The sequence below is a fragment of the Melospiza georgiana genome, chromosome 1, assembly GCF_028018845.1.
Source record: "Melospiza georgiana isolate bMelGeo1 chromosome 1, bMelGeo1.pri, whole genome shotgun sequence".
Lineage (NCBI taxonomy): Eukaryota > Metazoa > Chordata > Aves > Passeriformes > Passerellidae > Melospiza > Melospiza georgiana.
Genome location: NC_080430.1, coordinates 58504976 through 58518645, shown reverse-complemented (window position 1 = coordinate 58518645; position 13670 = coordinate 58504976). Strand labels below are relative to the sequence as shown.

Below are 13670 nucleotides of genomic sequence, written 5' to 3'. Positions count from 1 at the left end.
GTTTAATGCTAAAGCATGGAGAAGCTGAGTCACTTGTGCAGTGTAAAAGAGCAAGTGCCATAAAATTGATTAAAACAGGGGAATGATTGTTTTACAATTGTATATCCATTATCCACATTATATTACTTTTAATTATTATAAGACTTTTTTTTGCCATAAAGTTTTAAATTGTGATATTCTAAGGTTTTATATTTCTTTATTTTTCTAATGCTAGATTTGATCCTGTATAGTATTGAATCTCTGGAGGAACCTGGAATAAATACAAATTTTCTTGACTAACAAAAAAGATGGAGTACTTCTTATGTTTGCACTAGCCCCAGGTAAATTGTATAAAGAGAAGTAAATTGCTACAAACTCAATCTGTATTTCTACAATCTATACAGAGAACAGATGATAAACTACTCTGCCCTAATAAAAAAAAGAGATCATCAAAGTTACTCGCAAATAATTTTTTAAATTCATTAATAAGGTTCTTTTCAGCACCTGATACTTGGCTAATATACTATTTATGTTCCCATGAAAGCACATGCTTTTCTTCTGCCAAAGGGCACTTTTTAAAACTAAAATTAGTGTGTCCAAATCAGAAAAGCTCATTAAGTGAGTAGGTGTTTTTTCCTGATATTTGTCTGAAAAGACTAAATTTTTATTAATCCAGTAGAGATTTCTTTCATCAGAAAATTAGCCTGTAGATGTTGTATTCTGATCTGGCAGACCTATTTCCCTCCTAAAACAACCAAATGTCCTTCTGCATAATTCCTGTTGTGAAAATATAATGCAGGAGAATTAATCATTACTTAAGGTCTTGAAAAGGCCAAGGATTGTGTGTGCAAAACATTGTGCTTTACCATCAAAACATCTGCTGTTTTGGCAGGAAAAATTTTGAAAATAGAGGGGATGTTAGCAGGACTTTATATCCAGATCAGCTGGAATGAAAGGGAGCACTATTGTGCAGTGTAGTCAGAAAGGAGTAAAAGTCAGGTTAAAGCAGTTGATTTAAACACAGTATTTAGTCCTAGGTGCTCAGGGAAGATATAGCAAAAAACAAAGTGTAGAATTAATGGAACTGAATGCTACACTGCTGTAACTAACGATTACTCATGTAAAAAGTCTACTTTCAGATTATGGTCTTTGGTTTTCAAGTATCTAATACATTACTTAATAAGGAACTTTAAAAACATAAATTTCAGACTGTTAATCTGTGAAGCATACACTGATGGCTTCATATTCCAAAGAACAAACATATCATGGACACCAAAGGGAAGAATAGTCACAAAATCTTAAAACACTTACTTGTACTCGTGTGACATGTAGGTACATAATACAAGCCACTAGGAAGCATATGCAAAACACCAGGAGAACAAGAACTACGGTACTCCTAGAATCAAAACACAATAGAAGTAATGCAATGCAACTCAGTAACACATGAGGACAAACTACAGTTAGGGGTCCTTCTAAAACAGTATTTTATAAATGGTGGAGGATGTCCTCCTCAACCTTGATGTTATACTAACCATCATAGTGCAAATTAAGCAGTGATGTCCACTGCTCTCAAGACTATGAAATTAGTAAATGCTCTTTTAAATGGTCCCCGCTCTGATGTCAGAAGGAAGATCAAAGAACCTCAAAAATTCAAATGTATGGTAGTCAAGAGAGACACTTTCTAATTGTAGGCTAGTGCAGAATATTCAGCATGATGAGTCTTCCAAGGAGAATGTGTAATTCAATTACTTGACCTTGGCAGTGGTGTTAATAGTTACCAGATACTTTTTCTGTCTCATTCCTCTTTCTCAAAGATTCAGAAATCAATGATCATCTAATTTAGACACTTAGAAAGTCAAATAAAATCAGAGAAACCTGCCTTTTAATGAAACAGAAAAACTCCTTCATTTTGAGTCTTCCTCAATGGTTAGACAAATCTTATGCCTCAAAAAGACGATTTAATAATTCTTAAATTTTAAATCTTCCCTCTTCTGATCTATCAAAATAGGCTTGTTCTGAATGAGAAGAGGGGTGCAAACCAAGACCTTTCTCCAGAAAACTTCTTTTGGAAAAGGTACCTTATGGATGTGAGCAAGCTGACAGAAATTAGTCCACCAGTGTGGGTGTGTTTGATTTCTGCTCAGAGACAGCCTGGCCCCATGCCAGGGCTGTATAACAGCAGCATAACATGATCTTCACACCATTTTCTGACTTGTGAGGATAAACCAGTCAGTCCAGAAGCCATGTGAACAATGGATTCAGGCAGTTATGTATCTGTGTCCTTAACGATTACTGGAAAAAGATTGTTTTTTAACAGCAGAAGTGCGAAGTTCTCCTGTAGAGATTCTAACTATTTGACTTTGATTTCAAATTAATGTAACAGTCTGTACTGATACAGGAACTGGGAGAATTGTGTGGTGTACTCTGTGTACCCAGAATGGGAAGGTGACTCTGGCTGCTTTTAGTGTGGACTCTGAATACAAGTATTAATCAAGGCAGGATCTCATGCCTTTAGAGATTTCCCTTGTATCCAGAATGCTAGAAATGAATGCAGGGGACATGCCTGCAACAACATCTTGTAATGTAGCCATAGCTGACAACTGACAGTAGTGCTGAGTGGCACCCTGACAGACATTCGGGTTGGCACCTAAAAAGGGCTACATTGCTTTTTTGAAAAGGAAACACAGAATCGGACATTAGAAGGGTTCCTAGTCAGGGCTTTTAGTGGCTACACTGTCTATGTGCCTCCATAATTGGACAGCTTAGGTTGACAGGAACGTAGCCTTATTTTGACCACCTCCATCTGGGAATAGAAAATGTGTCTTTAGTTGAGAAGCTGTTTTGCTCAAAAGATGATAAGAATTGTGAAAATAGCAAGTCTATTGATTTCTGTATATCTATGCAGTAATTGACTTTGCTACAACATTTTCTTGTCTAGATGACCATTCTCCTCCTTGAAATATATATATATATATATATATATATATAAAGAACTTCTCCCATTAAGGTAGCATATTACAAGCCTTGTATTAGATTTGCATTCTCTTGCCACATGTATAACTACTTTGGCAATCTAAATAGCAGCTTAAAGCTCCAAACTCGGGAAAGAGGGGAATCTTTTTCCTATACTTCCAAAATTTTAATTTAGCTCATGTGTGCATCTGTGTCACAGCAAGGGAAGAGCCCAAGAAGATTTTGGCTATATGAAGCCACCACTCAGGCACTGGAAGAAAGAACTTAGGAGCATTCAGTGGGTGGCTTTTTTAACCAACCCAGTCCATCTTCATTACCTTCTGTGGTGATATTCTTCTGGAGCTCATGTGTCTGTCAGATCACTACTTAAACTGACGCTCTGCCCATCTGTTTTAAAGTGACACTAGTTTTTTGAAAGGCTACTATATGATTCTTAGAAATTCAGTCTAGATTCAACTACACTAATACACTTTGTTTCTCCTTGTTCAAAACTGCTATGCACTGCAGCTGTGGCTTATTAAAGAAGAAGGTGAAAGACTTCTTAATCATGCTCCAATTAGTCAGCAGAGTCATTAGTCTGGAAATGGTGTAAATGATGACTAAGTTACTTTGAATTCTTTAGATGAAAGGTACTATATTACAAATTAGTGTTTCTATGTTATTAATATGAATAAACTGTTTTTCAATCTTTCAACTAAAAATAATAGAATATAGAAGTATTATTCTAACTGGGGATTTGTGAATAGAAAGCACCACAATTTAAATGGAATTTTCAAAAGCATTATCCTATAGCTAGTTCTATTCCCCCTGAAGTAGTTATAAAAGTGAATAAATTTTATTGTTAATGCTTTGATATTCTAATCTGAAAAAAGTTCATTATTCGTAATTTTTATACTTTATAGACAATTCTACCTACCTCTAGATTTGAAAGGGGTGTAATTTTTTTTATTTAGTAAGCACTCACATAGAACTGACAAAATCTGAGGTAATCACTAATTAATCACTCAACAATAGGCATAGGACACCTCCCAAACACACCACTTGGTTATGTTTACTTAAGTACAGTCAAGGTTGGACTAAAAGTTATATATACATAGCCAAAATACACACTCTACAGTTTATGTAGGGATAAATACCAAAAACTTCAATGAATGCTATAAATGCAGGCCTCAATGCAGCTGGATGGGTACTTTCAGTAGTTCCCATTAAACTCTACAGGGTTTTATCTCTGTTGCTATCAATACCAGTACTTAATCCAAAGTAGCACAAACACATTTAGAAAAGCTGCCATAACACCTTTGTTTGTAATGCAGAAATACTTTAAATAAGTTTAAAATAACCACTAAATTTTAAATAAACACTGAAATGTATCTTTTTCCCCTGAGTGCACACTACTACAAAATAAAAAAATATAGTGAAAAGTATCTCCTGTGGACAAATGAAAGATATAACAATTAGACTGAGGGGTATACTAACAGAGAATCTCCCATGTGAAGTCCCCATTCCTGTTCCAAAGACTTTAATTTTTGACCTCTGCAGGAGGTCTGAGGATGTTCCACTTTGAGTTATGATGGCAAAAGACAGAAACTTACTGTGGTATTATTAGAAGGTAGACAAGGCCAAATAAGGCAGCTAGAATTAGTGAGAGAACTACAGCACTGGTGAAGTACTCATCCTGAAGCTGGTGGTACTGTTAAAGAAAGGAAGAAGTGAAGACAGTAAATATTTCATGTATACCCAGACACCCACACTTGTCCATTCCCAGTAAGAAAGAACTGTATCCTAAAATAAAACAAGCCCCTACTTAGTTAAAAACATGTTGGCTTAATTTGCACTGAAAAAACAGATGAGGGAAGTCTACATAAGATTTTCCTTGACAGACTTCTCTTTCACCTTGTAACTAGTCAAAACCTGTTTAGGCTCAGATATAAGTTTATCTTTTTGAGAAAAAAAATCAGTCACTTTGAACCAGAAGCGGGTGGCCCTCCCTCTTTTTACTCATCATGATAAAAGGCCATAGACTCCTTGCTGCTGCTTTCAAGAAGTTCTTTCACCTCAGCTGCTCAAGGACGGGACTCTAATGAGTGGACTTGGAGGCAGCTGCTAATGAGATACATGGGCTCAGTTTGGGGCAGCTACTGTTCCTGATTCATCTAAGCTACAGTATTAATGAGAGAAAGATTTCCAGGGGTTGAAAAACAAAAGTGTTTTCTCAGAAAGACCCAAACTTCAATGTCATTTACACCAGAATACTTTTTATTTTGAAACAAAAAAGTTACAGCCTAATAATAAATTACTTTGGAAACTTGAACGCAAAATTTATACTTTAAACCTTAAAAAATTTGGATCCAATATGGCACACAGCCTTCTAACTTGAAGCAGTAGTGACCTGAAATCTTAGACTATATTGTGACTTACAGTGGCAGTGGAAAAATAAATATTACTGCAATTAATGAAAACCATACTACTTTTGTTTTTTCAAACACATAAAGTAAAGGCTGTAGATACAAATAATTTGTATTCACAAAAAATACTCCTACAAGGTAGGAACAATTGTTTACTGATATGCATGTTTGTATGGTCTGAGTAAATCCCCTGCTTTCAGCACAGCCACACTGGTATAATATTGCAACCTTGTCCAGAGATTTAATGTTTGGGGTTTTCGTTTTTTTTTTGTTTGTTTGTTTGTTTGTTTTTTTTTTAATATTTTCTAGAATTTCTGGATCAATACTTACCAGGTTACCTATACATCTTCTTGTGAATAACACTTCTCCAAAGCAGATGAGTGAGTAGGCAGACACATTGCAATGAGACAGCATTAAACAAGTGACTCAGACAGTTTGGAGAAGGAAAAGAAGGACCAAAACACAGGATACATAACATTGTGTAGGATCCTGACAAGTAGGACAATACCTATCGTGGCAATGATGCCCTGAACAGGGAATAATGAGCACTGACTCCATGACTGCACAAGGCTGATCAATTGCTTTGTTAAGCTATACTCTATTATACTATACTCTTAGAAACTTGTAACCCTTACAGACTGTCCAATACAGCTTATCCTAATTAGTCAATCAATCCAAACACAGTGTCCAATTAAGACATCACCCTTTGGTAAACAATCTCCATAACACATTTCACATGTGCACAACAGGTGCAGCAAATGGAGATAAGAACTGTTTCTCATTCTCTTCTCTGAACTTTCTCACAGCTTTTCACAGCTTCCCAGGAAAATCCTGGGTGAGAACTATGTCTCTCTCTGTTCAGAGGATACATGATTACCACAAATACCAATCTTTCTTTTTATCCCCTTCAAGTGTTTCCATAGAAGGTAGAAATTATGTCACCCTCTTATCCGAGAAATAGTCCAGTGGAGTATTTGAAGATAGTGCGTAGAATTTAAACATTGCATGAAACCCAAACAAAAAGCCCAGTGCTGAATGGCTTATGGTCAGCAAAATCAGTAAAAATAAACTCCCTTACTTTATTTTCACGCTCAATTTGCTTATACTTCAGGGTAATGAAGTTCAAGTCAGCCATCTCAGACTCAGTTTGCCGGGCCTCTATCAAGCGGCTGATGTATCTGTTCACTCGAGTTCCTGGAGTGCTGTATACAATATTGTTAGAAAAAGAGGAGCGATTCCTGAGTTTTTCAGAGGCTGTCCTTAATGCTCTCCTCTGTAATATGGGTGAAGAAAGAAGCACAGATTTTATTAGCACTGAGATTATGCATTGCTGTTCATATTACTTCAAGCTCACAGAGAGGATGGGGAATTCATTAAGCAAGCAACTATAAAAGACAGAGTTCTTATCTCTGTGTGAATGTCACCTTTTAAAAATTCTTTACCTGAAATCCTGATGTCATTCAAAGCAAAGAGAAAACTCCCACTTCATTCCAAGATTTTAATACAGAAATTCTTTCCACCTATGGCCCTGACACTCCTCTGCCACTAAGGGAATAATCAGTTTGTACCCAGTAGAGTTATTTTACCTTGCAAAATGGTTTTATATTGGTTTGTTTTCTTGACAGAAGACATGGAGCTCTGGACATCTTGAAGACAAGATAACCAGGCTCTTCAGTACACAAGAAAAGTCCTACTGTCTAGGTAAGAATACATGTTTCAAAAAGATATTTACCCTAAAGTCTTGGACTTAGGGACTTAGAACTACAATGTGACTACAGAGGGTCTGAAATCTTAAGTGTTATCTTTAACTCACCCAATTGGCTCTCTTGTTAAGACCTCTTGAGTATGCCTCAAGAGACTTGCAGATCCAGATGGAGCCATCCAACAAATTATCAGAACTAAACTAACTGCCTAACTGTCTCCTCCAAGGCTGAGATAGCACAACTATAAGATAATTATTCATAGTCCTTTCCAGTGGAAAAGATTTATCACAGAGCATATCTGAAGGGATTTTAAACAAGCTGTCTCACTTTTCACAGAGAGCATTCAGGAGACATTGAGCAGTATCTCAGCCACGCTGGTGGGAACCTCCAGTTGAGGGCACTTTAATCTAAATCTTTATGGCTAGATCTGTTCTGTGAATGGACAGGGGTCAAGCCGACTTCCCAGAACAGTTTTGACAACAAAGCTCAGACAAGTTCTACTATTTCTGTAAAGTTAAAGGAACATTTTTTTATCTAGCATCTGGAGAGTTCAAGACAGTTCAAAAGATTATGAAATAACAAGCCTACGTAGGATATAATAAGTAGAGTATGTCAGAAAGATGTAAAAGAAGAAAACAAAATTTCTGTCTTCAGAATACTCAGTCCTAAATACCCACTCTAGAGGCTATACAACAACATATCCTTTTAATCCAGATGGTTAAAATGATGGTGATCACTATCTAAGTAATCTTGCAGGAATAGCAGTTTGAATTTCACAAGAAATTCTTAGGAGTACCTCATCAGTGAACAAATTGTGAACTCTTGCAGATCATTACCTTACATAGCTTATTATTATTATTATATTATATCTAAATCCTTATGAATAGTGAGAAGGGTTATCTGCTGACTGATATCTTAGTTTTCTGTTTGTGAAGAAAAATGGACCCCAGCAAAGATAAAGTAACTTTTCAAGTCTTGCTTTGCTGGCTTTATATGGAGAGAGGAGGCTACACCAGCAGTAAACAATTAAAAGGTTACATTTTTCTTCAAGCTTTCAGATCCCATTACCTGGTATATTGTCTTTTGGTGTAAGAGCTAATAGTTTCAACATGAAAACTAATCTTAAGGACATACATTGGTTAGAGAGCTTAAATTATCAGCCAAACAACTATTTTCAGTGTTTCTAAACTGAGAGAAATTTGTTTTCTTGAAGAAACATTTCTATCAGTAATTTGTAAGGAAATTGAGTGCTTTTAGGAAAATAATAAGAACAGGAATTTCTGTGTCAGAAATATAAAATTTTGCTCTCAATAAACTATAATTAGTTAGCATATGTATTGCATTAGTTGCAGCAGAAATACATCTTCAAGGATTTTTTACAATTCAAATGTAAGCCTATAGTATAACAACAGGGGGGAGGAAAACAGTATTTAAATAAATGTTTGTTTGTATTGAAACCTGAAATGAGGGTAGATGAATATGAGTGTTATTCTGATATATGGATAAATTGTATTATTTATGCCATTTTGAAACAGGGTTAAAGTTTCTATTCTTAATCGAAAAAGCTGTTTCTTACATATAATTATTTCCTCTTGGTCTCCTATTTTTATCTCTATTATTATTTTGCTACAGTAGACTTCCATCATGTCCTACATATGATCAAGATCCAGTATTTATGTTTCTCAGAAAGGCACTGGATTCAAAGCCTTTAAAAACCCCACGTGGTTTACTTTATTTACACGATTTGAGTACTGAAAACTCTAAAGAAACCCTACATAGTAACACAGTGTATTTATATTCGTATAATATAATACAAATCCATGATGTGTAACATAAAAGTTACAAAAGCCCAGAACGGCAGTTTCTGTTACTGATAGCATTGTAGAACTTCACTGCCAGTGTTCTGGCATGAAAAAAATTCCAACAGATCACTAACAAATCCACATGGGTGTTTTCTGTGTATATTACCATATTTATACATATGTGTACACAAGACACAATGAAAAGTATTGCATATCCTTCAAAGAATGTGTGGGTTATTTTTTAAAATACTCAAAGATACACTAAATCTCAGTTGGAAGGCCTTGTACATGGCCAATTTAAAAATCAAATCTGGAGTTTCTGAAAGTCTTCACAAAAACTGTTTTTAAAAGGAACTAATTGACTTTTTTTCCTTTTTCTGCAGAGGAAACACAAGCACGTATAAAACTCAATATATGAAAATTTGAATGCTTTCTGAAAGTAAGATTTAGACTGAGTCTTTAATAAAAGAAAAAAAAAGAAAAAGAAAAAGTGAAGCAATCAGTCAAATTGAATTACTGATTCCAGCTGCCACTCAGAGGTGGAGTGACCTGTGTAATGTTGCCATCTGCTGTCAAAGAAAATGGAATGAGCAACTCTCATTGTGTTTATCCATAAAGTTACAGGTAGATCCATATACAGAAAAGAAGCAAACCAGGCTACTAGTATGTAAAGAGTTTTGATTTTTGGAATTACCAGGCATCCAAGAAAACGGAATTTATATTTGTATTAGGGACTTTTATGTTTAGGATTTGTATTATGGACAAAGAGGGGTTTTGGCTAATCAGTTGCCTTTCCTATTTCACAGAACCATCTAGGGAAAACAATTATTCTGTTGGTTTGCATTTGTGACCATCAAATTCAGACTGGGGTGGACAAAAGATACAAAAGAATATATGTTTAAAAGAATGGAAACAGCCTCAGAAATTCCAGTTCCTGTAAAAAAAGCCCTTAATAGAAGGCACAAGGACACCTATGCTGGCTTTTCCAAGAGCAGCTCCAAATTTGAGGACTTTTATGATTAAATTTGGTTTTTATTTACTGTGGGAATTAGATTTTTCTAGCTCCAGCAGGAACACCATAAGCGCTTTTATCAGTTTGTAACATCATCCCCTTTGTTCTCAAAGATGGTCTGCTTGATGCAGTCCTGGAATTGATGCCCAAAGACTGCACTTGGCCCACATGGACTACCTTATCATCATCCTCACACGTCATGACGTTGGAGAAAGGGATCTCTGCTTTGAACATCTTGCGACAGTGCATGAGCTGAACAAGCAGATAGCAGACGGTCTTGAACTTCATTCTTTTGGCAGGCTTAATGTCTGAGAGAATCAGTCCAGGAAATATCTGTTGGTCAGAAAACTAATATTTAGAACCAAGATATTGCATTCCCATGCAGACATACATACTTGCAGGCATTTGCTCCCCACCATGGCCAGAAAATAATACTCTAGTCAAGAAGCAATTCTTTTTGATAAATATTTCACATTTGCAAATGAAAATTACTTCATCTTTCTTCAACATGAGATGTAAAGAATCTATCAAACAGGCTTTATGTAAACTCATTCTTAACATTTTGGGAACTGTTCTTTTCTTAAAAATGTGAACTATAAAAAAGTGCATTAATGACAGACTCATAAAAAAGGCAATATTTGTATTTCTTTAATATTAAAATAAATTTTTGAAAATACAGGGAAAATAAGGAGGCAATTAGCATTCTTATTAAATGATGTTAAAAAAATATAATTTCAGTCTTCTTTGTTCCTTATTTTTTTACTTCAGCCATAGGAAGTTCATTAAAATCTGAAGAGAGTAACTTTTGCTTTAAAGATATATATATACATGTATATGCACCTTAAAAGAAGTGTTTGAGGCATTGAGGTTATAATTCACATCTTATTTCTACAAAGCAAGAAGTGTTATAGTGTATAAGTATACACAGAAATACTCTCAGAGGTTTAAGTATAATCTATTCCTTTTCCACAAAGCCCTTTGTTTGGCAAGGACATACATTTCCTTGGTAAACTCTTAAGCATGTATTTAACGACTGCTGACTTTAGTAAAGCCCTAGCACATACTCAGGTGCTTTCTCAGATGAGGATATTGTATCCTCAATGTTTATACCAAACTTATTCATCCTTCTGGCATGTGGAGAGTGTTAATGAGAAACATGGCAGGACCCCATGCCTCCTCAGTATGGGAATTCAAGCTTGTAAAATTAATTTCTTCTGGATCAACAAAATAAAGAAGCACAGAGGAAATGGTCCTTAGTTTTCCTAGGTATCAAAGATAGAAAAAATCACTTCCAAAAACTTTACTCAAATGCTATTAAAGTCCACAAATGACAATGAGAATTTGCTGTGCATTATTCGCAATACTATGATTTACTAGAGAAGTTTCTTCAATGATCAAAGAATGAAGAAAAAACCTGAAAGCATTTGTTTAATACACGTTTTCTTGGACAACTAAATTTAGATGGGCAGGGCAAATGACATTGATTATATTCTGAATGGCATCTCGAATATCGGCTTGTTGTTATGTTTAACACACAACCACGCACTAGCATTTTCTGGAAAATCGAGGTTATACATTATTGAACTTTCAATATCTTGTTTAGTCAGTTACACACTGGCTATGAAACACAATAATAACCAGAATGTTGCACTTGTTATTTTTCTCCTAGCAGCCATGTTGTCAACATGTGAGGGGCTTCAAATGTGCAAAGGTGCCTAGGTGCTTTATTGTACACTGGAAGACTGGCTGAAGCTAGTTAGCATTACTGCACTGTGTTACACTGCACAGTCAGCAGCTGAAATCTGAAAGGACATTTGTGTATCTAGTGCAGATACACAAATCACTTGTGTAAGAGTAGTTTAACAATAGCCTGCGTGAAGAGATTCCCAATATGAACCGTTTCTTTCAAGGGCTTTCTGGCAGAAGACATGCCACTGAAGATACTGTACAAGGATATTCACATACTAATCATCCTTTAGGTATTCCTAAGGACACCAAGTAGATAGTTGTTAGGCTTGAGTATGGCAGATAGGATCAATTTTTGAGCTACAATTCCCAAAAGCTAAAACATACTTTTTGCAGAAGTATTCCACTTGTAATTCTTCCTAATATAGTCATAATTCCCCTAGGAATATGGGGAATCTCTATCAAGTCTCTCTATCAACACTTTGATACAACAAAAATGAGCAACTTTCTTGAAACTCCCTCCAGTTTTGCATTTAATTTTATTTTCAGAAATTTACATGTAGACGATATCTCAAGAAATCATTAGCTCATTGCTCAAACCTTTCACAGTGGACATTGCATTAAGTCAACAATTTTGATGACTTTAAATAAATTATGATTTTAAATAAATTCAGAGACCCACAAAAACTTCCTGACAGCCTTCATTGTGGAAATGCCACAGTGTAGATGCAAGAGTGGCAAAGAAAAGGTAGAGAATCTTAGTAGCAAAAGATCCAAGAAGGCATGATTGTGAAAGGTGATCATATGTGCATGACTATATCCTCCTACAAGGATTTGAGTTCCTATGAATAGAGAAGAATTTAGACTTTCCTCCATGCAACTTTCTTATAATAGATGTGTTTCTGAGAACAACCTCCAACGTGAAAACTTGGAATGCACTCTGAACTGTGGCCCTGCCACCAACATAACTTTTCTCCAACCACATGTTTTTATTCAGTTTCTTGACTTTATCTTCAAATCAGTATGTAGAACAGTTTTAGCTCGTACCATCAACTGGTTTCTTTTAGCTTAGAAATCTTACAAGCAGATAATACATCAACAGTATGCACCCTTTGTGTGTTGGAAATACAGTGAATTTTTCCAGCTGTTTCAGAGTTAAATAGAAATTTCAGCTCAGGTCTCTGAAAAAGAGGAGTAGTGTGAGATCCCACATCAAAGAAAAACAAGGACAAACTGGAATGAGTTTAGCAAAGGTTTACCAAAACAATTAGGGTTTTCAAGTATATGACATACAAGAAGAACCTGAGGGAATTTAGCTAATTTATCTGGAAGAAGAGAAGGCTAAGGAGGGATCTACTTGCTTGTCTTTAACCACTTAAGTAGTAACGGCAGAGAAGACAGAACCAGAATAATCCTGAATACTACTCAGAAAAAAGAACAAGATGCAATGGATAGAGTCTGTAGCAAGGGAAATGCTGATTTGATACAAAGAAGTTTACCTGTAAGGATGATCATGCCTCAAGAGGCTGCCTGCCAGGGAAACACACAGCACTTACTCAAAGGTGGGTCTGACTGCAAAGCCAGCAAAAGCCCCATCCAAATTCAGCTGGTGTGCAATGCTATGGATATAGTACTGTGTAGCTACTGTACTTCATGGCTGGCCAAGAACATGGCCACTCAAAGGACACTGCATACCCACAAGTTGGACACACTGACAGTTCTCAGCAGATCCATATGATTTTATTTATAATTTTGGTTGATTTGCTGAGGTGTTTTTTATTTGGTTTGTTTTCATTTTTTTTAATCTAGTCATTTCAGGACATATAGATTCTGCACTTGGACTGAGGATTTTTCATTCCACTACTATATATACACAATATCTAAAATTAAAAGGAATTCTCTCTCATCTTCATCTCATATATCTTTTTTATTCTTCCTTTTACAGCAGAACAACACTTTTGACACAGTCAACTCAGTGAAATATTTCAGTAATCTCAACTTCAGCTCTAAGTCTATGACAAAATCAGGAAATGCAAAACAGTCTGTTAAAACAGACTTTAAAAATCCCCTCCAAATGAATAAACGTAACCCCAGTGTCTTTCCCTCTGCT

At 35.6% G+C, this 13670-nt stretch overlaps 1 protein-coding gene across 3 annotated transcripts in view; it reads right to left on the bottom strand.

Moving 5' to 3' along the window:
- The window catches only part of ADCY1 (adenylate cyclase 1), a 162172-nt gene that overhangs the window by 36348 nt on the left and 112154 nt on the right, over window positions 1-13670 (bottom strand). For 2 of the 3 annotated variants that reach the window (XM_058044885.1, XM_058044904.1), the window contains exons 8-11: window positions 10052-10207; window positions 6436-6630; window positions 4545-4642; window positions 1291-1375 (exon numbers count right to left, since the gene is read on the bottom strand). In XM_058044885.1, coding sequence (XP_057900868.1) covers window positions 1291-1375; window positions 4545-4642; window positions 6436-6630; window positions 10052-10207 — 534 coding nt within the window. The remainder of the gene's footprint in view (window positions 1-1290; window positions 1376-4544; window positions 4643-6435; window positions 6631-10051; window positions 10208-13670) is intronic. The other variant, XM_058044894.1, reaches the window with a different exon arrangement.